The 23,815-nt window shown below is 41.3% G+C and overlaps 1 protein-coding gene across 1 annotated transcript; it reads left to right on the top strand.

Moving 5' to 3' along the window:
* Positions 1-385: 385 nt before the first annotated feature.
* On the top strand, positions 386-23,427 carry prtga (protogenin homolog a (Gallus gallus); the record flags this gene model as incomplete). Its single annotated transcript, XM_084541990.1, has 19 exons — positions 386-449; positions 2,007-2,309; positions 9,299-9,443; positions 9,585-9,718; positions 9,974-10,270; positions 10,359-10,518; positions 10,920-11,167; positions 12,409-12,573; positions 13,144-13,449; positions 14,344-14,532; positions 19,432-19,527; positions 19,654-19,840; positions 20,310-20,437; positions 20,601-20,771; positions 21,799-21,978; positions 22,110-22,233; positions 22,313-22,454; positions 22,558-22,671; positions 22,941-23,427. 19 exons carry the CDS (start codon positions 386-388, stop codon positions 23,346-23,348), a joined length of 3,561 nt encoding a protein of 1,186 aa, XP_084398116.1. The 3' UTR covers positions 23,349-23,427.
* Positions 23,428-23,815: the final 388 nt, after the last annotated feature.

Here is a 23,815-nt window from a genome sequence, read left to right as displayed (position 1 = left end):
CACAGCCTCCAAAATGAAAACACAGTTGAATCAGCAGCTCTCTCAGTTATTTGAAAGAAACGCTGAATACCTCCATGCTGTTGAGATTTAAAGCAGGGTTGTTATATCTGAATGTGTTCACTTTCACTAGAGTATCTAATGAACTGTCTGGTGACTATAATCTCCTTTAACAGTCATTGCAGCTGTGGTGTAGTGCTGTGCCCTGCAGCTAGGTGGCGCTGGACCACAGGCTGACCTAAAGAAGTGATTAATTGGGTCCATCCCAGAGGAGGGAAAGGAGCCGCACTCCTGCAGCTCTGAGCGGTCCTCCTCTTCAGTATCGGTGGGTTCCTGCGGAGGAAACAACCATGAGAGAGTAGCTAGCATGCACGGACAATTAATGTAAATGGCGACCGTTAAAAGGAAATTATATCAGCGTTTGCTGGTCTTTGTTTTGCTCCCAATCTCAGGTAAGAACATTTTCACTCATATCTTTAATTTTTTTCAGTTAAAACTTTTAACTTTATAGGCACATGACTGACGGTCCGTAACCCACATGTTAGTGTGTGGGCTTTAACATGACCTGAGGTCTTTAATTGACACTTTTAATCCAAACTTTAAATCTCCTCTCTGGCTTTTAACGTTAACGGATAGCTTGACTGAATCACTACTGTTGTGTAGCTTTCTCCAAAACTGCTGACCTTAAATAATCTATAATCTATCTATAATCTGTCTGCACCGTTTGAGCTAATCCAACTGTTAACTTTCCAAACCTCAGATGTAATACACATCACTTTGCCAGTTCATTAGGTACACTAATAAAAAATGAACACATTCAGATATAACAATCTTACACTAAATCTTAGCAGCATGAAGGTTATGGTATTTAGCATTTGTTCAGAATAACTGACAGAACTGTTGATTCAACTGTTTTCATTTTGGAGGCTGTGGTTTGTAGCACTATTGAATTGTTGTGACAACACATGTTACTATTATTTTGACAACCCCATTTTAGTCAGTGGGCTAGACTAAATAATAGAAACACCTTTGTATACAATTCAATCCACTTTATCAGCAAAGCAAACTACATCCTCCAAAATGACCGTGTAGTTGAAACCCACCTTTCTGACACTGTTCAACCATAAACTGAACATCATAACAGTCATGGAGCTAAGATTTTGTGCAGGAGTGATGTATTAGAAAGTATTTGTTTCCACTAGTTACCTAATGAACTGGCAAGGGAGTGTATAATAAATAGTTAACAGTTAATTTAACCAGCTCCCACTGGTTAAACTGAACTGAAATATTGTTGCCAACTTTTCTTGCTAAATCCATGTAACACTGTAAGTCACATGTTATTATTAGTAGTAGTAATAATTATTATTAGTTGTGTGGATAGCCCAAAATTAGTCAAAAAATGAAAAGTATTTAAAGGTTCATTCAGAGCAGAGTATATTCGAATAATAATATGACTGCATTTACAAAATGGTACATGTTGTGGACAAAGTTTATTCATGGTGTATACTTTCGATTAATACTGGTCTTCAATGTGGTTGAAAAATAATTTTAGGTTTTTATAATAAAATTCAGGGGATTCAAGGAGTTCTGTCTCAGGTTTATCTGTAAACTAACCGACAGGGTCATCTGTTTCACCTTCATCTGGTGACTTTACAGCCTTAAGTAAGTGGAGCAGAAACATTATGAAGCTGCAGTGGCGACTACTGTACTGGACAGTATACCTCCTGCTGGTCAGGCCTCCAACCCTATGAAATATGATATTTCACCTTTAGTACATGTTTTGATCTGGGTCAGATTTGTGTACACTAACACTGATAACACCAAGATGGAGGGTATCAGGACAAAGCATGCAGACTGATTTAAACTTTGTGTATCAAAGAACTTTGACTGGTGTTTACATGCTTTAAATTCTTTGTTGGACACTACTTTGCCCCTCTGCCCTGACATAAGGCCTCATGCTGATAACCTCCTTCACTTACGTGCTTTTTTCTTTTTCTTTTTTTGAACAGGTGTTTTATGCTTTAGTGAGTTATTTTTCGTTAAGGAGCCCCATGATGTCACCGTCATGCGGAAAGAAACAGTGATTTTGGACTGTCAGGCTCGTGGAGAAGCGCCCATCGACGTCAGATGGCTCAAGAATGGAGTAAAAGTTGTGGAGAATGAACGGGTGTACCTGCTTTCCAACGGCTCCCTTTTTATTTCGGAGGTGGAGAGCAGAAGAGGAGACAAATCAGATGAAGGGTTATATCAGTGCCTCGCTCAGAACAAGTATGGAGCAATGTTGAGCCAGAAAGCCCGTCTTACAATCGCAAGTGAGTATCACACTGAAATGACATTAGAAACACAACAGTGAGGAGGACATGTGATTGTCAACTCATCATGTTCAGGCACAGTCAAAAGACTTTCTGCTGGTCTGTTTGCTACTATTAGTTTGCAAAATTCAGTGGATGACATTCAAATTTAACTGCATGAATTATCCAAAGATATTTGTACTAATCCACGTATTTATTTGCTGCTCAGTCTTCCATTAGGACAGCTTTGGTGGTAGCAGAAAGAGGGACAAAGTCTTCAAAGTTAGAGCTTAAAAAAAAAAGACACTGCTTGGAAGGGGGAAATGCCCATTGGTGTGTTAATGAAGGAGCAGGAGATTTGAAAGGTTAGAAGCTGTCCAGGATACTGGCTCTCCAACGCTAAAGAGCAGATGACCCCTATTCACTGGTCGGGGCTTTCATGTTATTGCACCCTGATCGCTTGAGGAATTGTTCTTTTGGAATGCTTTCTCTTCCAGTGCTGTGCGAGTTGGCCTCGTATTTTAAGGGGGAGGTAGGGAAGCTTCAGGCAGAATTGGCCTTTTGGGACCTTATGTTCCCCTCCTTTTACCTACAGGCCATGCATCTTGCTATGTCTCTTGTGTAGAATGTAACATCTTACCCTGCCAGCAATGCATTCCCATCTGTACTGAAGCCACGCATGTTTTACGCTCCATGCATTATGCTGGAATTTCAGTTTATACTTAGTTTGAAAAGGGACCGAAAATATCAGTTTACCATGTCTTTTTGACTGTCATCCCTAATTCCAAGTTATTTCATTGTTTGACGTTTGTTTATTTATCAGGAATTAGTTCATACCTCCTCTAATTTGATGCTGATATTCACAAGATTAAGATGATAAGTTGCTGGGAAACTTCACGTCAATGCTGAAGATTTTCTCAGTTTAAAAAATGAAAATAGTGGAACATTTTTATGTGTAAACGTAGTTTACATCACCTCATATGAAGAGCAAAAGAACTGGGTGAGTGAGTGAGAGTGTGAGTTTTATAACAGTTGATTTTTTATTCTAAAGCAGTATGTAAATATATGTGGTGTTGTTTGGAGGAGCTCAGTCATAACTCAGATACTTTCTTGTACCTAAAGAGTACAGTTTTATTAATTGATTGAGTAGTTCTGTAGTTTGAAGTTAAAAGGCAATAAAGGCTGCCAGTAAGCTTTACTAGTTTGTTTTAAAATGGCACTTACTACGTGCTGGAAGGTCTATCTGGAAGCTCATAAAATTTTCACATACCTGAGAAATGCTCAGCTGAAGGACACAGAGGTAGCAAAGGGGGTTGTTGCGAATGGTGTGCACACACACATACGCACACACACACACAAATGTGAATGGCTGTTTCCCAGTATTGCAGCTTTACCCTGAGTGTCTAAATGACCAAACTTTATTGCAGGCCATACCAGGTCAGCAAGGATCGGAGGCTTTGCACACAATTGTTTTCTGCCTCACTACTCTGGCGAAAGAGTGAAAAGCTTTTCATTCTGACCGTTTTTGTCCCCATTCCCTTCTGTGCTCACGAAAGAAAAGGGATTCTACGTGTGCAATTGTTTGTCTTGAAATCACTGGGCAGAACAGCTGGATCTGGTCACCACAAGAAGGCTTATTACATTAATTCTTAATGATAAATATCAGTAAGTCGCCAATGTGACTGAAATATCAGAGTGGCTGTGCTCATTCTACTGAATGGCTCTCTCGTATAACCTGCCTGTTGCAAGGAAGTCTGCTCAAAGAACATGTTGTTCTAATATTAACCCCTGAGTTTGCGGATGGCTAGTATAACATGTGGGAGGCCTTAATAGCTGCGAGATATTCTTCATGTTTTATGAGTCAGATGCAGGAGCTGAGGAGTATGGTGGTGATGGAGGGTAACCTTAAACATTGGTTGTAAAGCACAAAGGTGAGAAGGGATTTGGCCGTGATGATTAGGAATGTGACACCTGAGCCTCATCGTGTGACTTTTGTCAATAGGCCTGAGATTGATGGGGATTTCAGTAGAGAGATTACCTCCTGAGTTGACGCCCTTTGTTTTGGCCTCTTGCATAAAGTCACCACAAGTATAAAAACAGAAGTCATTTGTCATCAACTTTTACAGGTGGGGCTCTTTTAAAGCAATCATACTGGCGTAAACTAAGTCGAGATGGTTTCAGTTATGTTGTAATGGTAATTTTTCGATGTACATTGATATTATTGAGTTTTGTGTGCTTGATTTTCTTTGGTCCGGTAGGGAGAAAAATAATTCTCACAAATGCAGGTGACACAAGTAAAAACATATAGTATGTTCATGTGTATTCTTACACTATTATTCACTGTGTTTGTGTTTAAAGCTGAGAGCAGAATGAGGTTTAAATGAGGTATTTGAAGGAGCTGCTCCAGTTGACTTACAAACTTTGTTTGACCTCACTGGTGCATCCATTGGCAGCCAGGTCAGGACCACAGCATTATTTTAAGTTGCTAAGGAATCCATCTGACTCACACTGGCTTGGCACAATTAGAAGCCCCAATAAGACGAAAGTAAACCTTGCACAGTGTGAACTGTGATGTGAATGAATGAAATGCCCTTAAGTGAGACAACTCAAAGCCTGGAATCTTGTTTTTCTCCTCTGCTGGATACGAAAGGTTACCATGGTTCCCCTGAACGGCAGGCCCAGAGGTCAAAGGTTTCTTTAAACTGTTCAATAGATGGAGGGTAGTGAGACAGAGAACTGGACTTAAATCTTTCCTCAACAATGCTTGATGCTCATCTAGTTTTATCATCAGTGGATCCACTTTTGTTTTCATGGGCACCTTTCTCTTATCTTCAGCATAATGGGACGCGTCTGTTTAGCTGCCGTCTTATTTTTATAATATGCAGTGGAAATGAATAAAATTGTTGTTGAAAACAAAATGTAGGTTTTTCCAGATTGACTTTTTAAACTCTGTGCTCTGATATGGAGATTAAAGACAATGAAGCCACTGTCTGTGCGTGGAGGGTTTGCTGTTGAGTGATTGGAAAACTTTGGAGCAGAGATAAGGAACTGGAGGAGGGGGGATGAATGCTCTTTCCAACACTGCTCCCCCACTGCCTGTTTGGTGCTTTGAGAGGTCACACTGCTCATGGGAATAGGTCTTTGTTTAGCCAGGCGAGTGGTCACTTGACTGTCCTGCAGCCTGTGTTGAGCAGCAGCACATCTGCCAGGCAGCTAGTGATTGATTTGTGGGCTTTTTCAGCTTTGTATTCTTTTCCTTGCTTATCAGCCTTCTTTTATTAATGTTCAGTCATTGAACACTGTGAAGAAGTGAAACAGTGGAGTGATTCAGCAGCACCTGTGGATTAAGCACATATAAAGAAAACTTTGTTTTATATGTGTTTTTTTAACCATGTATTACAGACCCGTAAGGGTTGTTTAAACTATTCAGTGAAGGTCCAATTTTTCGTGAGCTTCTTTATGGCCATTGATTCAGCATGCAGCCTGCAGGATCAGGAGAGGATGATCAATTTTAATGCCTTCCCTAAAAGATTGGGCCCTAGGGGGTGGGTTGGGTTAAGGATAGTTGGGGGTGGGCATCCTTGCCATCCATATGACTGAGCCACTGAACACAAACAGCTTTTGTCATCCACAGGGTTGAAACCAGGTTAAGGTTAATGTACTGTCATTGATTGTTGTTGTTTTTTTGCCTTAAGGAATTAGAAGAAGGATATTTTCATAATAACTTCTTGTCCTGGCACTTCTGACACAGGAGATGTTCTGTCAACAACAGAAAAGTAGCACCGAGTAGCACCTAGTACTGGCATCAGTTTGGTAACAGACCTGTAACTTATATTAGTTTTGCTGCTCTGGCTAAGAAACTGACCACAGTAGCCAGAGGAGAGAGGGCTGAACTAATTCCTGGCATTTGTAGGGGGACCTTTGTTTAGGCCTGACCTGTCCACTGACCTTTAGTTTGTTGAGCTGCCAGCATCAGAAAACCCATCTGCTGCAAGAGAGCTGTGAATATAGTTTTACTTCTCTGCTTCAGTTTGGACTGCAGGTTAAGCTCAGTGAAATAAACCAAGAACGTGTTTAAACAGACTCATACTTGTATATCTTTAGATGTGGAACGTTCCTGGCGTAATTGTGCTTTTATTAGTTGTAAGGTTGTGATTCAATCAGCCACACTTTTGGTGCATCCGTTCTAGCTGTGTGTATATCATCTTGCAGCAGCAGGACTGCCTGTATTGTTTTATTTATTGGAGTAGCACCTACTGTCAGATGCCACTGATACCGCAGAACAGGATTATATTACAAAACATTATCTTAACATTATCATCATAGAGACGGATTTCAAAGCAGTTTTCTTAGCATCAGTGAACAACAGTGCTAGTTTGGGGTTGGTCATACATTGCTCTGCTGGACCTGGGTGCTTGCGAGGATTTGTTGAGGTCAGAGGTGAAAGGTGAGATTGCTGGAAGGGCAGATGGTCGCAACTCTTTCTTAAATCGTTCAGAGTAGAAGGGGGTATTTATTTTGTGTTTGAGTTAGGGGAGAGGACAAAATGTTCTTTCAAAGACTTTATATTCATGCACGTGGATGCAGCAAGGTAAATGACAAAGGCATGGTCATTGTGAAAGTTGAAAATGTTTTCTTTTGCCATTTTCCTTAAGTGCAAAAATAAATGGCAGAATGAGCACATGTTCATAAGTAAGCAAATAATAATGAGCTTTAGTTGTTTGCATTGATCATTTCATACACACATTAGATGCCCCTCAGCAAATATCATCTCTCAAAGCAGAAGGTCAGCCTCCTATTTTAAGCTTTGAGTGCTCTGGCCAGCGTGTGACAAACCCCAGCAGTTATGGATTTCCAGCCTTGTCTTAGTAGTATATCAATAATCAATGATTATCCTGCTGTTTGTCAATTCAGCATCGCTCGATTGAATGGAAAGGCAAAGTAGGGAGGCGAAGGATCAGTGCAGCTCATCTTTAATGTCCTGCAGTCATATCACTTCAGCACTCTAATGGCATTTTTGTAAGGTCCTATGCTAACGCAGGCGGAGTGGGGGGGAGAGAGAATGTGTGTGGAAAAAGGGGGTTTGAGTGCCTCTCCATACTTCTGTCTTCACAACATCCTACGGGGGTGACAGCTCAAGACTAATCAGATTAAATGTGTCAATGTTGAACGGATCTGATCCTTACAACATTTTGCCTCTTCACCAATAAGACTGGTAACAGGGAAATAAACAATATTGAAAACAGCAGTGTAGTAAACAGCAGATGCATTTGATATATTAATCTTACATATCAGGTCCTATAACAGCGCTAAGTCCACAGAAAGATAATTAGCTTGTCTCAATAACCAAAACTGCCTCTTTTTTGTTGGTTTTGCAGGCAAGTTGGTGTCAGATGTGTAAATGTCATAATTCATTGAATGTGTTTCTTGGTGGAAGTCTGAGCTCTCCTGCTGTTCAGCACCACAACACCTGGCTCCACCACTTACACACAGCCATTCATCATCCCCCTCATACACACTACTGTGTGTTTATTGCAGTGCAGGGATTTCCTGTAAGTTTTTCTCGAAAGCAGAGGTTACCACAGCATGGGGCTAAATGTTTTTTTTTTTTTTTTTTCTGGAAAAACACACTGATAAAAATGCTGAATGACAAAGTCAGGGCAAAGAATTACAGTTGGCAATGTGCAAATGAGACACTTTATGTATTTTCACGGTTTAGATTATTATTCTCTTTCTTGTTTGTGCGAATCTCATTATTTTATTTCCAACTGAAACAGAGTTTGTTTAACGTTCACTTGCTAAGTTAGAAAATAGTTTGCAGCAAAATTTTCTTAATGAATTTAACCATGTGAACATGTCTTTGTGGCATTCACACAGCTTCTAAAAACTAGAGTCAGGTTTTGGTATGTTTGTATGTAATGTTTTTCCCTCTGAATATCTGACAGTTTCAACTTGATGCCCTGCTTCCTGCTCTTTTGTGTTTCTTCTTTGTTGAGTGCTGATGGCTCACTGCAGCAGAAGCAGCCCTCGGTGTGTGGGCAGAGGTTAAAGAGCACCACAGTGTGTTTGTTTATGCATTACTTTAGAGGTGACAGTTTCATCTTAAAAGCAGGCAACAATTTTTGTCATGAGAATAGAATGAGTGAATTTGGTAGAATTTAAAGTTACATAACTATATCTTTTGAACCCATTATAAAAATCCTTTTTAACCTTTACTGGTCCATCTCTGTGCCATGGATGACTTAATATACAGTATTTATAGTAGTGAAATGTAAGCATGCTGTGAGGTTTGCTGTTCTCTCTATCATGATTAGCAGTGCAATTGATTTATTTTAACAAATGATTCACCTCATGCTTCCTCAGCTTTTTGAAAAGAGGGGGATGGTGCGGTGGGTGACCTTAGTGGCTTTTAGGAGTTTTATGACTCTGGAAAAAGTACTGTCAAAGAGAGTATTTGTTAACAAAAACAGCTAAAACAACCCAAATCATTATACTGTAAAATGCATACACCTCTGCTATTGTATGAAAGGCCTTATTGTAATTCATGGTGGGTCTCATTAGCTTGCTGCTCTGTTGGTGGCTGACAACAGCTCAGTTTCAAGGAAATCCTATCCGTGCAGGATGTAGCTGTTCCACTCCACTCATCACCCTCCTGCAGCCCTCAGCAAGCTTTAGCTTTAGGTAATAGGCATCTCTGTTTTCTGACATCCACTACATCTGACTGAGATGGATGGACGTCTGAAATACATCATTGTGTTTACAATCCTTGAAATTGAAATCCTCAAGTACGTTTCCTTTCTGATTTCACAATGTCTTCCAAATAATGGCTTGGTCTCAAAGTGAGCAATGTAAACCATCTATTTACTGGGACATCCCATTTTGGCACAAGATAAAGGAATACGACACTGCTGAAGAATCAAACTGGAAATTGTTTTGCCCCTTTTACAAACCATATTTAACCATATATTTAAAAAGTCTTACATTTATCTTCTGTTCTGTTTTTTCCACAGGTATCTCCTCTTTTGCAATCCAGCCTACGTCCATAGTGGTGACTGAAGGCTCAGTTGCCAGGTTTTCCTGTAAAATCAGTGCACATCCTCCTCCCATTATCACTTGGGAGTTCAATCGTGTCACATTACCCCTCGCCACTGAGAGGTATGCACTCTGTTGTTTTGACTTACTTCATGGTATTCATTTACATTCTTATTGAACAGATTGATCTGTTGTTTAAAATGGGCGATATGTGATCGCTCCAAATTCTAAGTGATAAGAGATGTTTTATATTCTATCATTCAGAATCACAGTCCTTCCCAGCGGCGTTCTTCAGATCCACGGGGTGCAGCGAGCAGATGCTGGAAATTACCGCTGCATTACCACCAACATTGCCAGCCGTCGGCGAAGCAGTGAGGCAACACTCACTGTCACCCCAGGTGCGTTTAAAACCTTCTACAAAAGTGGTGGAATGTCCTCCTCAAAGGAAAAACTGTGTTTGCTCTACATCTTTACCCAGAGAAATGTCTGATATGCGCAGTATGTTTTTCACTGAAGCAGCTGCAGACTGATCAGTAGTTTGTTGAAAGCCTTTTATATTCATTAAAGGGACAGTGTAGAGAGATGAAATTTATACTTGACTCTCTATCATTTCCAACCGCATACACTAAAGCTGTCTTCCTCTCATTCTGCAGCTCCCAGCCCCCAGCTCCCCCAGAGACCACGCATCATTGCCGGGCCACAGAACATTTCAGTGTCTCTGCACCAGAGTGCCATCCTGGAGTGCATGGCCACAGGCAATCCCCGACCTATCATCTCCTGGAGCCGAGCAGACAGCAAGTCTATTGATGTTTACAGCACCAAAGTGTTGGGAAATGGCAACCTTATTATCACAGACATCAAGCCCCAGCATGGAGGGGTGTATATGTGCCGAGCGACCACTCCTGGCACACGAAACTATACTGTCGCTTCAGCTAATGTCACTGTTCTAGGTAATGGCAGTATACAGTTGTTTGGCTGTAAATGTGAACTTCTTTTGATGATGTCTCATTTATATTATTGCTAATATTCTCTTTAAAGCACCTCCTTCTTTGGTGGAGTGGCCTGAGAGCGTGACCCGTCCACGTGCTGGCACTGCCCGCTTTGTATGCCATGCTGAAGGAGTTCCAGTGCCTCAGATCACTTGGTTCAAGAACGGAGAGAAAGTTCACTCCAATGGTCGAATCAAGATGTACAACACGTATGTTTCTGCTTGGTTCAACTTAAGATTCATTCCTGTGATCTAAGAAATTTCTTCTCTGACATTGCTTTGACCGCTGTATGCAGAGATTTATGTGCAGACATAAGGACAGAGCCCTAACTCCTTAAATCATGAGACGCTCACTTAACAGTTGTTGTTGTTGACTAATTTGGAGCAATTTGAATAAATAATTCAATACTGTTCCTAGAGTAGAAAGGAAACTGAATAATTTACAGCTGTGCAAATGGGATTTTAGTTGGTCTCCCTATAATTTGCTTGTGCTCCTTATTCAACCATCAGTGCTTGTTAAGGTAATAGAATGACAACAGCCTGGGAAAAAAGTGCCTCAGGACGAAGCCATCTGTGTGCATACTCTGCATCTGTGTGTGTGTGTCTCCCAGCAAATTGGTCATCAACCAGATCATCCCAGAGGATGATGCCATCTATCAGTGCCAGGCAGAGAACGATCAGGGGTCAGTCCTGTCCATGGCGCGGCTCATTGTAGTGATGTCAGAGGACCGACCAAGTGCCCCCAGGAGTATCCGAGCTGACACGGTGTCGAGCTCTGCCATCCTTCTGGCTTGGGAGAGACCTCTGTACAACTCAGATAAAGTTATTGCTTACTCTGTGCACTACATGAAGGCTGAAGGTGAGTGGTGTGGGAACAAGAGGACTTTTTTTGTTGATTAGGTGGAAACTCTTAATACATTAGACATTTGTCTATGGTGTTTGTAGGATCAGGAAACCTAAATTTTGCATCATTTAAAAAGTGTTGGACCAACCCCTGAGCTATCAGTGCTGGGTTGCTAGGCAGAGATCAACAAATGGAGTTCTCCATAATGAAATACAACAGCAGCTTTTTCTTGACAAACGGGCGTAGTCATTAGGACCACAGTCCCGTAGAGTTTCAAGATGCAAGTTCCCTTCCTTTGGCTGATAAAATGCAGAATACAGGCAGTTCTATTCACAAAAAGCACAAGGGCTGTTGTATGGCAGTAGAAAAGCCTGAACGCCTTTCAGCTTTCCTGGGAACTCTTGCTTTTGACAACAAGAGTCACATTCAAACAATGCAAGGTTTCAGGAAAATGTGCAGCCTGCACATTGTAGCACTGCACTTAATTATAATGCCACTGACTTCCACTGAGGAGGTGCAACGTAAAGAATTCAACTGAGAAAAAAGGAACACCTGCAGGATTTTGTTGGAGATAAGGAGGTCAAACAAAGAATGAACAAGCTCAACTCTCTCTCTCTCTATTTAATCCTTGAATAACTGGCATCTGTCAGGGATTTTCTGCACTTGATATAGATTTTGTGACAAAATCCCAGTCAGAGAATAGCTGTTCATTGACATTGACAAGAGTATAAGACAGTATGCTCTGCACCTAAAGTTTTTGGCAGATAAGTTGGCACTAAATTGAAGTTCTCCTGAAAGGAGGAACTAATTAGGCTGTGTGATGGAGTGTCCAAAAGTGTTTGTCCTGTGAGGCAAGAAGAGAGTGTGAATTGACAGGAAGACAAGCTTTCTTATGCTTTTCAGAGAGACTTACTGAGGCATTCAGATTACAGAGAATGCTTTTTTTGTTTACTCTGAAGTACCTTGTTTACCAGGTCAGAAATCAGACCAGGTAATTTTCTCCCATTGGCTGTAAATACATTTCATGTGTGACTTTTCTGAACGGCTCCCATTAAAGAGGCAGAAAAAGATTTTCAAAAACTTGAATTCTTCTTGAACTTCTTATTTATTTAAGCAACTGCAGAAAAAAAAAAAAAAATCACAAGATAAGATCAATTTCTTCCACAAGTTCCACAGCAGGAGTGCTGTAAACTTATCTGAGTGGAAGTTGTGATTATTCCAATTCATTTAATTAATGATCTTGTCATTGGGTACAGGACTGAACAACGAGGAATATCAAGTTGTCATTGGAAATGATACAACTCGCTACATTATTGATGATCTGGAGCCGGCTCGGAACTACACCTTCTACGTGGTGGCCTACATGCCCATGGGAGCCAGTCGCATGTCGGACCACGTATTCCAGCACACACTCGAAGATGGTGAGGTCTAAACCCAGAGAGAATCATTAATAATATAATCATTATTGTCTGTGTTACCTTGTAGTTTTAAAGTATTGCATTTGCATATGTGATATGGAAAACTTACTGCACATACAGTTTTATACTGTAGTGGTGACACGTATTGTGATATGGTACATCTCCTGGAAAATGTATTGAATGTTACCATAAAACAGTCATTTCCATCATTCATTTGCAACAAGATATACAACCTAATACAACCACAAATATTGAAGCATTTTTTTTATTAATTTAAGAAACCCATGATCACAGGGGGCAACATCAAGTGCAGTTTAAAACAAGTACTACAGTTCTGTCAGCAAACCCCTCTTGAGGAGCTGTTTTTTCCCATCATTCCATAATTCTCTCTTTGTATGGATGGTTTTCCTGTCCTCCGTAGACAATCCCTGAGAGATAACAGTTATCTGAAGCATTACGTTTTTATATTTGGATAGAGGATATGTTACATTTTGTAGTGCGTACTCAGATGAATATTACTGCATGACGTTGGAATTATGTCACACTTAACTTACCTGTCTGCTTGGCTCACAGTTCCCCTTCGCGCTCCAGAGCTCAGCCTCACCAGCCGCAGCCCCACAGACATCCAGGTGTCTTGGCAGCCTCTTCCAGACAAACTGAGCCGTGGTCGAGTGTCCGGCTACCGCTTGTGCTATCGCACCAGTTCTGAGAGTGCAGTTTCACAGATAGAACTACCGGGAGAAATAACCCAACATCTCCTGGAAAAGCTGCAGCCTGACACAATCTACCTTCTGCGCATTGTCGCCGCCACCAGCATTGGGTGGGGTGAGCAGTCTGCCTGGACATCTCACCGCACTCCAAAGGCATCCAATGCTCGAGGTAAAACATTTTGAAGAGCTTTTATCGTAATTGATCAAACTCATACTGAAACCACAATGATGAAGTCAGAAATGTGTGATTTTTAGAATTTCAAATATCCTAGCACACTGAAAAAGTTTTCTTTACTTAGGGGAGGTTGAGCCAAACAGCTAAAATATTACTTTGCTCCATAGTTTAGTTTAAAACATGAGACAGAGCAAGAGATAGAGAAGAGTTGCTCAGATAATCTTGTTAAGGCATTACGTTTGTTACTCTGTGACCTTTGGCCAGCACTGTCAGTAACATTGGAAGGGCTTCAGTCATGGGTCATAAAGAGAGCGACTCAGGCCTCCGGGTGAGAAAGAGTATATGGCTGTTTAGAGCCACATCTGAAGCTTTAATGCGGGGAGGGGAGGGTTCATCTTTTTCCTGCCCATCTCTATTGCCCTTGGTCTCCAGCTTAAACTCAGACAGAGGTCTTCTATTGGAAAACGTCATTCCCCTTATGCCTAAATTGAAAATGTGTGAAACAGCTCCCTAGACAGCCAGTGTGGTTTTCTCTAATCTGTACTGAGTGTGAAACAGCTGGTGAGGAATCATATGGTAGTTTTCCTTTTCAAAGAAAACCCGGACAGGGACCTCCTCTGTTGCATAAACACTGGAAACAGTTCTTCACTTATACGGTTTACATAGCACTGGGTTTTGGAAGTCTTGTTTGGTCTGAATCACATTCAGGGAGCATTTAGATGAAAATGAAAAGCATGTCAACGACATGGTTTATTTTGATCACACTGGTCTTCATGAGTGTGTTTGTTATCCTAAACACTTACATTTCTTTCAATGTAGGTTTGCAACCTACCCTGTAGCATGAATATGTAAATATAAATGTTTTTCTGACTCTTTATTTCTCTATAGTTCCTCTGTCACCAGAGCTGTATTTGGAGCCCTTAAACTGCACCACCATCATGGCACGCTGGTCGTTGGCATCCAGAAACTCAGCTGGTGTGCAAGGCTACAAACTCTTCTACCACGAGGAGAGCCAGCCCGAGAGCACCCCGGTTCAGCTGCTCGCCTCCATTAATACACACACCATCGGAGGCCTTGGTGAGTTTTGCTTCAGGTTACCCTCTACCACCGCAGTACATGATATGTAGGTCATTATACAGTATTTTCCTGGTCTTCTTGAGAACACCAACACATGACAGACGTTTCATGTTTAAACTGTAGGTTTCTGTTCTGATAAAATGTTGTGGCATTCTGCTGCATGTGAGAAACAGTACACTGACACAGAAGTTGGTTAAGTAACTCCTAAATTGGTGTAATTAATGTTGACTTACTTGCATGCTTACAAGCATAACCAATTTGATCTAGTATATGTTGTTAATAGTCACGGATGGTCATTTGGCAGCTGAAGTACTCTTACAAATTAGTACAAACTGAAGCAGAACTACAATTTATTTACACCAGTGTAGTTTTACAAATGTAAGAATTGTAATAGCCAACAACTCACAATATTTTCTAGGACATAGTTTGTGGAGTATAAATTTGGTTTAAACCAGCATCTATTGACAACCAGGCATATGAGTGATTAATTGCCTTAAGTCTTGTCATCTGTGGAGCCGAGGTTTATTAGGCATGGAGCAGAACTGCACCACATCCCACGTCCACGACCTCCTTCCAACCTCTGCGTAAGATTTCAGTGTGGGGCTTTTCTGCGGCTGCTGTGTGGTGTTTGGGGCATATCACAGCGCTTCTGGCCTTTGGGTCAGATTCATTTAGTCTTTTTTTGTTTGAGAGAGGAAAGGGGGCTTAGGCCAGCGCAGTGGACAACTGACCATCTGTGGCCAGAGGGGGTCAACCAGGTGGCCAGCAGCTGACTTGTAAATCAGGAAGCTCTGAGCTTGCATGAGATCAGAAAGAAGGAATGACAAGGAGGCACACTATAGGTGTTACCTCTAACTGCTTCAGGCATTTAGTTAGTTAGTTAGATATTTACTTGACTGCAATTTGCCTGCTAAGAAACCTACTACTCCTCTTTCTAAATGACTATATAACGACTAAACTTAATTGCCTAAATATAAAATCATACCCGGGCTGCCACTTTAATATGTACAGATGGTGATAAAAAGAGGTGGCCATGATATTCCCCTATTTACAGTTTATTTAGTATGTTTTAATGTAGTATTTCATTTTGTTGTAATAATATGTGTATAGGAGTCTATTAATATACAGAAATCTGTTGTGTTATAACCCACGCAAGTTTTTTTTTCTTTGGCTTTTCCTTATCTGTTTATTGAATAAATGTTTACTTGTTCAGGGAATACTAGTACTCTGCAGTCATTCAGCAAAGTTAGCAATATCAAAAATAGAGCTGCAGATGAATAAAGAGAATTCTCTTTTGTTCCTCTTTGTTGAAGGAGCTGTGCAGGGCTGTGTTTTAAAGAGAGGAAAGCTGTTTTGTGGTGGCTGATTTATCATGTGTTTTATGACTGCTTAGAGCAGTGTTGCTGGAGGAGCACTGACATCAAAGACTCTCATTGTGTTTGGCTTTGAGAGGCACAAAGATAGTTTATTAGCCAAGACATGAAGGAAATGCTGCCTCTGACCAGCTGAGCTGTTGGCCAAACAATGAGCATGTCTTGTGAACTTACTATCTTGCTTTTCTGAGATTTCATTCTCCTAAATTAGTTGCAGCGACCTGTATGAAAAGAGAGGTGTGAATCAAAGTATCCGACCTCCTATGTGACAACACATCTTGCAGCAGAAATGACACCCTTCCTCTGTTACTTTTATATTCTTTCTGCGAGACATTACTTCTTGCTATTAATATGATTTATTGCCACAGCACACCTCATGCATTTTAAAACGTTTTCACAACGTTTGGATTTTGAAAGTGAACTATAAATACCTGAAAGCAAGACAATGTAAACGGGTTTACAGGTTTAGAGGCAATCTAAATATAAATCCTTTTTAATGGCAAAACCTGCTGTGATTTAAGAGTCATGAGCTCAGTGAGCTCACTCTTTTCAAATATCTGTCATAAGCTATTATCTACAAAGTGGATAAGCAAAATAATTCAAGTTAAGAGTGTAAAAACCGAATAAAGTTGTAGTCTTACACTTTTTTGTAAGAGGAATAATATGAGTTGAGTTGATGCATATTAAATTGTTTGCTTATTGCCTTATTGGTTAATGTTGTAAACACATTTTAAGCCCTTTAAGTGATTATTAGCAACTTTTGCATTACTTTGAACTCCGCTTTGGAAGCTCTGCTGTAAGTGGCTGTGAGATCGGAGACCGTGAAATGCTGAATGTTGGTTTTTCTCTGCAGGTGATCACTACAAATTAAATCTGCTTGTACTGTAAATGGTATTTCCTATAGTCCATTTGATGTTGTACACAGCAGCCATCCTTATTTTGCCAATAACATTGATTTCTGAACTCTGAACGCTTTAGTAAAACTGGATGCTGCTGATTCAGCTCTGTGTACAGCTGCAGAAGAGCATGCTATGAACTGGCCTGCTGTTAAATGATTCACTTATGATGATGATTAAAAGCACACTATGAGAGAGGAATGTGTTCAGAGGCTCCAGTTGGGTATAAATGGCATGGAGATGGGAGCTTGCTGCATTTATTCTCTGACCCTGAGAACAACCTGTAGTTGCAGTTGAAGTTTAAATACCTCTCATACCTTTTGGCACCAGGTATTTAGATTTATCTCACAGCTGCAGGTCATGTTGCATCTTGTCCACGCCTTTTATAAAATACAATGAATATTGTATTTGGTATAAAAAGAAGATCTAAGCAGACATTATTGTAAAGGGTTATGTAGCCTGCTTGTTTGTCACTATGTGTGTGTGTTGATTTGTGAGTAAGGAGTGAGAGAGAGGTGGTGGAGGGATGATAGATGCTGGTGTGAGAGTTCATGCAGGAGTAGACATTTATGGCCCCTGTTCAGGCCTGGCTTACCGCAGCCTGGGGGGCAACAGAACGAAACTTCAGGGGCCAAAAAGGGTGCCCACAAATGGCTCAAAATGCCCTTTAATTCAAACTGAATAATTTGTGCCAGTAAAGCCATCGTGGAAGGAAAATGTCTTCACTCAAGGAAAGGTTTCGGGAGCAGGGAGCAGAATAGCAACGACAATTTAATCAAGCAAATAAAATCCTCTTTTTAAATGTGAGGAACTGATCTGCTGTAACTATAGATGGAGTAATATTCAGTTTGGGACAGTTGGTTAGATAAATCAGGACATTTGAATTTTATTTAATGCTATAGGAAACCTTATAAGACATTAAGACCATACTGTCTTCTTATCTGCAGCAGAGAGGATGAGAGCTTCAGGTAAATCCTGCACTGTGCCTGAAAAACAAACCAGTTGGTTGAGTTTTCTCATATCAGGACAGTGTGACACCACTTATTTGTGCCATTTCATTTTAACTCTTGGTGTTTCCCTGTTTTTCCACTCACTTCCTCTGCTTGACCCTCCCCCCTTCAGAGAGAGAACCATAACCCCTCCTTTTGCGGGATTTAGCTTGCCCAGATTCCATGTCAAAGGTCGTGGCCCAGATGTCACAGCTTCCCCCCTCTCAGAGCTCGTCTCTCGCATAATTACGACAGACCCATTGTATTGTGGAGTTGAGTTGAGGTGCATGCTATACCACATGCCTACTCCTCTGTAGAGGTGAACACTGGGACTTAACAAACTGCACAAACTTCAGATAAGAAGGTGGACATTGTACAAAAAGTTCTAGGAGCTCTGGTTTTATTTGTCTCATGCAGTAACAGACAAATTGAAGCTGCTTCTTTTTATTCAGATCATATCTGTACTCAGTTGTAAACATTTATGTATTCGCCACACTTTCCAGCACCTTTACTGCATCTACACAATTTATATTACTGAACAGTGGGTTTTTATTTTTCCCTTACCCTTAATTTTCTGTTGAATGTGAGATTCCTTTGCAAAAAGGAGGCTCATCTCATATTCCACACCCATGACCTCAGATTCTTTCAAAGTTTTATCTCGGCCTGACCTGCTGGCCCTGGTGTGGCTCTAGTGAAACTCCCCGGGCTGCATGGGGGTGCAAGTAGCTTAGCTCCACCTATCCTAAGCTTTCCTCCATGGATACTAATTCATCTCCTGTGGTCTCCCACAAAGGAGCAAAGTTTGTTTTCTTCAGGGCACTCATAGGATACTCATTGCTTCATTTATATACATAAGTAGACATTATATATACTCCCCCAAAACACACGCACGCACAAAAAATTGCCAAAGCCAGTGCCACTGTCACCTATTTTATTTTCATCTTGAAAATCTTCAGTCTCTCACCAGAGTGTAACCAATCATTTGAAAACCATTAGCTAGATAGATTGTGAATCATGCTACATGTTTTTGGAAGAGTTCATAGATATGACATAGATATTTTATCAAACATTTGGACCCTAATCAGTTTCTTTTAAGGATAAAATGGACATTTGGTCAGATGGCTATTGTTCAGGAGAAGGTCTTCAGGGTCACTGAAGCCTGCAACTGCTGTTGACCGTCAGCAGTGTCCTTCCCATGGGAGATTGTCCCTGGATTTAACCCCCAGATTCAGGACCTGAGTAGGAGTGACCACTGACCAGCAGGCATGGCTGGGGCCAGAGAAAGGGCTCTCTTATTTGCAGTCAAAAGACTTGAGGTGACAGGGTGATGGATAGTGGAGCTCTTCTATTCTGCTGCCCCGAGTGCTGTAGAAACTGACCAAAGGGCTCACAGCACCGAGCATCTGTCACACTGCCTCACCTCCAGTTCCCACCACACATCAAACCAGAGAAACCTCCCTGACCCCACACCCACACAGTCCGGCCCTCTTTCAAAAAGCTCCACTGCTTCCCATTCCTCATACCAATCACATTTTACGAGCCACATTGAATTATTATATTGATCACAGTGTTGGTGAGCATTAATGTTTGCTGATGTTTACTGTTTATTTAAACATTATATTCACTTTTCTTTCAATAAAGATCCAAGGAAGAAGTACCACGTTAAGCTTTTGGCTTATAATGATGTTGGTGATGGTTACCAAGCAGACCAGACTGTCAGCACCCCTGGATGTGTCTGTAAGTCACACAGTATACTGGAATACTGAAATCAACAGTTTTCAGTGTGTTTCAGGCATATTGGTGCCTTCTATTTGATATAGGCTAAAATGGGAAAAATAACTTTAATCTCAATGTACTTCTCAGCTGTTCGTGATCGTCTGGTGCCCCCTCCACCTCCTCCACACAATGTGTACACCAAGACCAACAGTTCGACTGCTGTATTCCTGCACTGGGGCCGACCAGCCTTCACCTCGAGCCACGCAATTAACTACACCGTCCGCTGCAACCCAGTCGGCCTGCAGAACGCCTCCCTGGTGCTCTACCTGCAGACGTAAGGATTTCAAAACACTGTCTCATTCATTTAAAGCCTCCTTAATTAATTTATTTGCCCATTCAGTGCCTGAACTTCGACAGATGAACATCATGGCTTTTTGAAGTTGTCACGCTTGCGAGTAATGTCTCACTACTCCCTACTGCCAGCACAGCTCTATGTCACCACCTTCTGGACAGTTTTAGGGATCCACTTCACACCAATTGAACGGAAACAGTAAAATTATTTCACAAGTGACCACAGCACAATATTTAAAAGGGGCATTCATGAAGAAGCTACTGAACTTTTTTGGTTTTCCTTTGAGCATAGCAATTTATCAGCATGACCTGTACAATAAACACATTAACATACATATTAATTGATACTACAGTATACATTCCCTGCAAGGGGAAGGGCACATGTGGAAATATTTAAAAATATGTTTTGGGTGACTGACTCTTCATTCATCTGCCATATCTTTATTCTGCAGGCATGAGCAGAACCTTCTAGTGCGAGATCTGGAGCCCAATACAAAATATGAATTTGCCATTCGCCTACATATTGACCAGCTGTCCAGCCCCTGGAGCCCTGTGGTCTATCAGACTACTTTCCCTGAAGGTGAAGACAAAAACATTTAAATGTCATCTATGTTATTCAGTCACTCACAAGAACAGTCCCATCTTAAATTCGCTCTGAGTCATAAATAAACTTAAATAAATCTTACATTCTGTTCTAGTGTTCATGGTACAGTATTTTTACTTTGCCTTTGTGCCCTCTCCAGCTCCAAATCAACCTCCTTCCAACGTGAAAGTGACTCTGATTGAGGAGGACACGGCGCTTGTTTCATGGAAGCTTCCAGATGAACCCAGTGTGGCTGTGACTCATTACACAATCCTGTATGCCTCAAGAAACGCCTGGATAGCTGGGGAATGGCAAGTGCTGCAAAGAGAAGGTAAGAATGAGGGAGAAAGAGACTCTACTGGTGTGGAGTGGAGGGGGCACACAAAGCTTTTCATACCACAATGCATTAATCTATTTTCAGTGTAACCTTTAGATTGATGCTCTGTTTACACTTTCTATAAAGACTTTGTACGCATACATTTCTGAAAACACTGTATTATTAGCGTGTTGTTATAAATAATGCAGATTAATTCCACTTCAAACTCTCATACTTATTCTGAATTCATGACGACATTGCTCATATTTTTTCATTATTGAGTTCAGTTATATGTTTTTAATTATTTTTTCTTCATGGAGAAACTATTCAGTGAAAAGAAGGAAAGCACGTTTGAAGAGTTCATCAGTTAGCTGGTAGTGTTTTGTCTTTACAGTGAATTTACACTTTACACACGTGGTGTTGTTGGAAGGTAATGCAGAATGAAGTAAAGTTGATGTGGTTAATTCACAAGATCAAACTATTTGAATGTAAGAAATATGAGTCAAAATGCAAAACAGCCAGCTTTGACAGTGAGGCTGTTGTTGTGTGCAGCAGAAGTGTTTTTAAGAGCAGATGACCCCAGGAAATACACAAAAAGACACACAGTTCCCCCTCTGCCACTGGCAAAAGGGTCAAAAGTGAAGCTGTCCACAAAGCCCCTCCAGCTCAGCCCAGCCCCCTCTAACCTCAAACTGAGCACCCACCCCCTCTTCAGTCCCTGCTGGGATCCTGGTGGTGTGGAGACTGGGGGCTATCGGTTAAGGGAATGTGTATAGCCCTGATCCTCTGACCCCGTGCTCTTCCTCTCACATAGCACATCTCACGAGGATTGTTTTTATGTCCTGTTCTTAACAGCTCAACTTTTGAACATTAGAAATAGTTATTTATGTGCTGTATGGGTGGATCTGGAGTTAAGGTTTAACATTAATCTGTAGAAGTATCATAACACTCAGTTTTTAATGATTTAAACACAAGGGTAAGATGTTAATAAGGTTAAAAAGACAAAAACAGTATACTGACTAAGAGTTAAATATCACAACAGGGAGCATCACCATGGCTCTGCTGGAGAACCTGAAGCCTGGCCAAGTCTACTTAGTGAAAGTTTCTGCGTCTAACAACATGGGTGATGGACCGTTTTCTCACGCGGTAGAGCTGACGATCAGAGCAGATCTCTCCTCTGGTAACGATCTCCGACTCTCCCATGGCTCCACACACTCCACAGGTGAGTGACTTCAAGTTAGCACATGATATCACATGATGTCTTAAAATGGGATGTTGATAAAAGTTCCTTTTGAAAATTAAATATAGCAATGACAGGATTTAATCTGACATTGTCACCATGATCCTCCACAGCTTTTTCCAATAGCTTCTACCACCTGGACCAGAAGTCAATGACAGGTATCAGTGTGGGAGTCTGCATTGCTCTCATCTGTATCATCATCTGTGCCTTCATCATTGTCTGCAGAGGCAAGAACAGGTACATAGTGCTCACTGTCCTCCAGTGTCCCAGTTTCCTTAAGTACATAGGTAGTTACGTCATGTTTGTTTCCCTCCAGGAAATTCTCTGCTGTTAAAACGTACAGAGAGGGAGTGAGCACACCTGGAGCAGCTGCAGGACATCCGGGCTCTGAAGGGCAAGCTGAGAACGCCGATGTTACCGTGCCTATGATGAGTGAAAGCTATTTCATTGATACCAAGGTACAGCATGTCACACGTAAATCCTGGAAAAAATAAATTTTATGTACTGGGAACTGTTTTTGAAGTATAACTTCATTCATTAGAAAAATGTTTTATCTTGCAGGGTGGAACAAATCTCCTCATCAATTCTCTCGGCCCTGTTCAGTCTAGCACTGAGAAAAAAAGGAAATGTTTTTTCTTCGGCAGTAATGTGAAAAAGGACAGTAAAACAGTGCAGGTATGTTTGATGAGTTTTCCTCATTAAATAGTTATCAGCAACTTGGCTTCTGCCTTCTCCGCCACGGCCCTAACTGAGCATTACCGTTTACAGACCAAACATAAACACAACTATTTGATTAGTGGTGCTTGTGGGAGACTTAAATAGCTTGTGTTTGTTCCAAAATTATTTCATAATCTTTCAGGATATTAATATCAGTGGAAACAGTCTGAGATGGTAAAGTTGAACAATCAGCGTAACTGGAGAAACTCTTTTTTTCTGTGTTGCAGAATATGAGACATGCCGTCATCTCCTACCAGCCAGGCAGAACCGTGTTGACCTTTGAAGAGGAGTTGTCCATTTCTCCAGATCAGGCCGCCACCCTGCAAGACCTCCTCTGTCGACCGGGCGACACGGAGGGATCTTCTTCCAGCGAGGGCAGCCATGCCACTGGGGACTCAGGTCGCTACTCCCACGATGAGACAGAGTTGACCAACCTGTCGTCTGGTCCCAGCAGCCGGCCACCCTCTCTGACGGTGGAGGACAGCGGAGACTCAGACTGCAGCAGTCCTGCTGGGGAGGCGAATGAAGAGCTGTTGGAGGAGAGTCAGACTGGCCCGAAGGTGGTGGAGGCTGTCAATACTGGCTGCTGTCATCATGAAGCCCAGAGCAGTTCTCGGGCTGCACTTTCCGTCTAAGTGTGGGATGCGCGGCTGTCAGGTTTTGTGAGTGCCTGTGTGTGTGCATGTGTGTGTGTGTGTGTGTGAAGACAGTGGTATACTTGCAGAAAGTAACTACATTTCTGTAGAAAAACGGTTCATATTTCAGGAAATATTCAGAAAACTTACAGGAATAGTTTAACCTGTGACATACACTAATTTGCCAATTCAGTAAGAACACAAAATAAATACATGTCATTGCTCAATAGTTTAATCTTTACTAAAAACAAGTCCTGAATATATGATGGGTCATGTAGTGACAGCGGTCTGGTTGCCTAGCGACAGTACAGAGTTTGGCACATAACCCTCTGTTAATCAGCAAATCGTTGTTTCCTTCCTTTTTTGATTGAGAAAAACAAGACACAGCTAGTCGGGGTATTTTCAGTCTTGGTACAGAGCCATAATTCTGCACCCGTTTCTACACTTTGTGCTGATCTTTGCTCCCC

The sequence above is a fragment of the Chelon labrosus genome, assembly GCF_963514085.1.
Source record: "Chelon labrosus genome assembly, chromosome: 3".
NCBI lineage: Eukaryota > Metazoa > Chordata > Actinopteri > Mugiliformes > Mugilidae > Chelon > Chelon labrosus.
The sequence above is the reverse complement of the archived record's forward strand: the minus strand, read 5'-3'. Positions and strand labels throughout refer to the sequence as shown.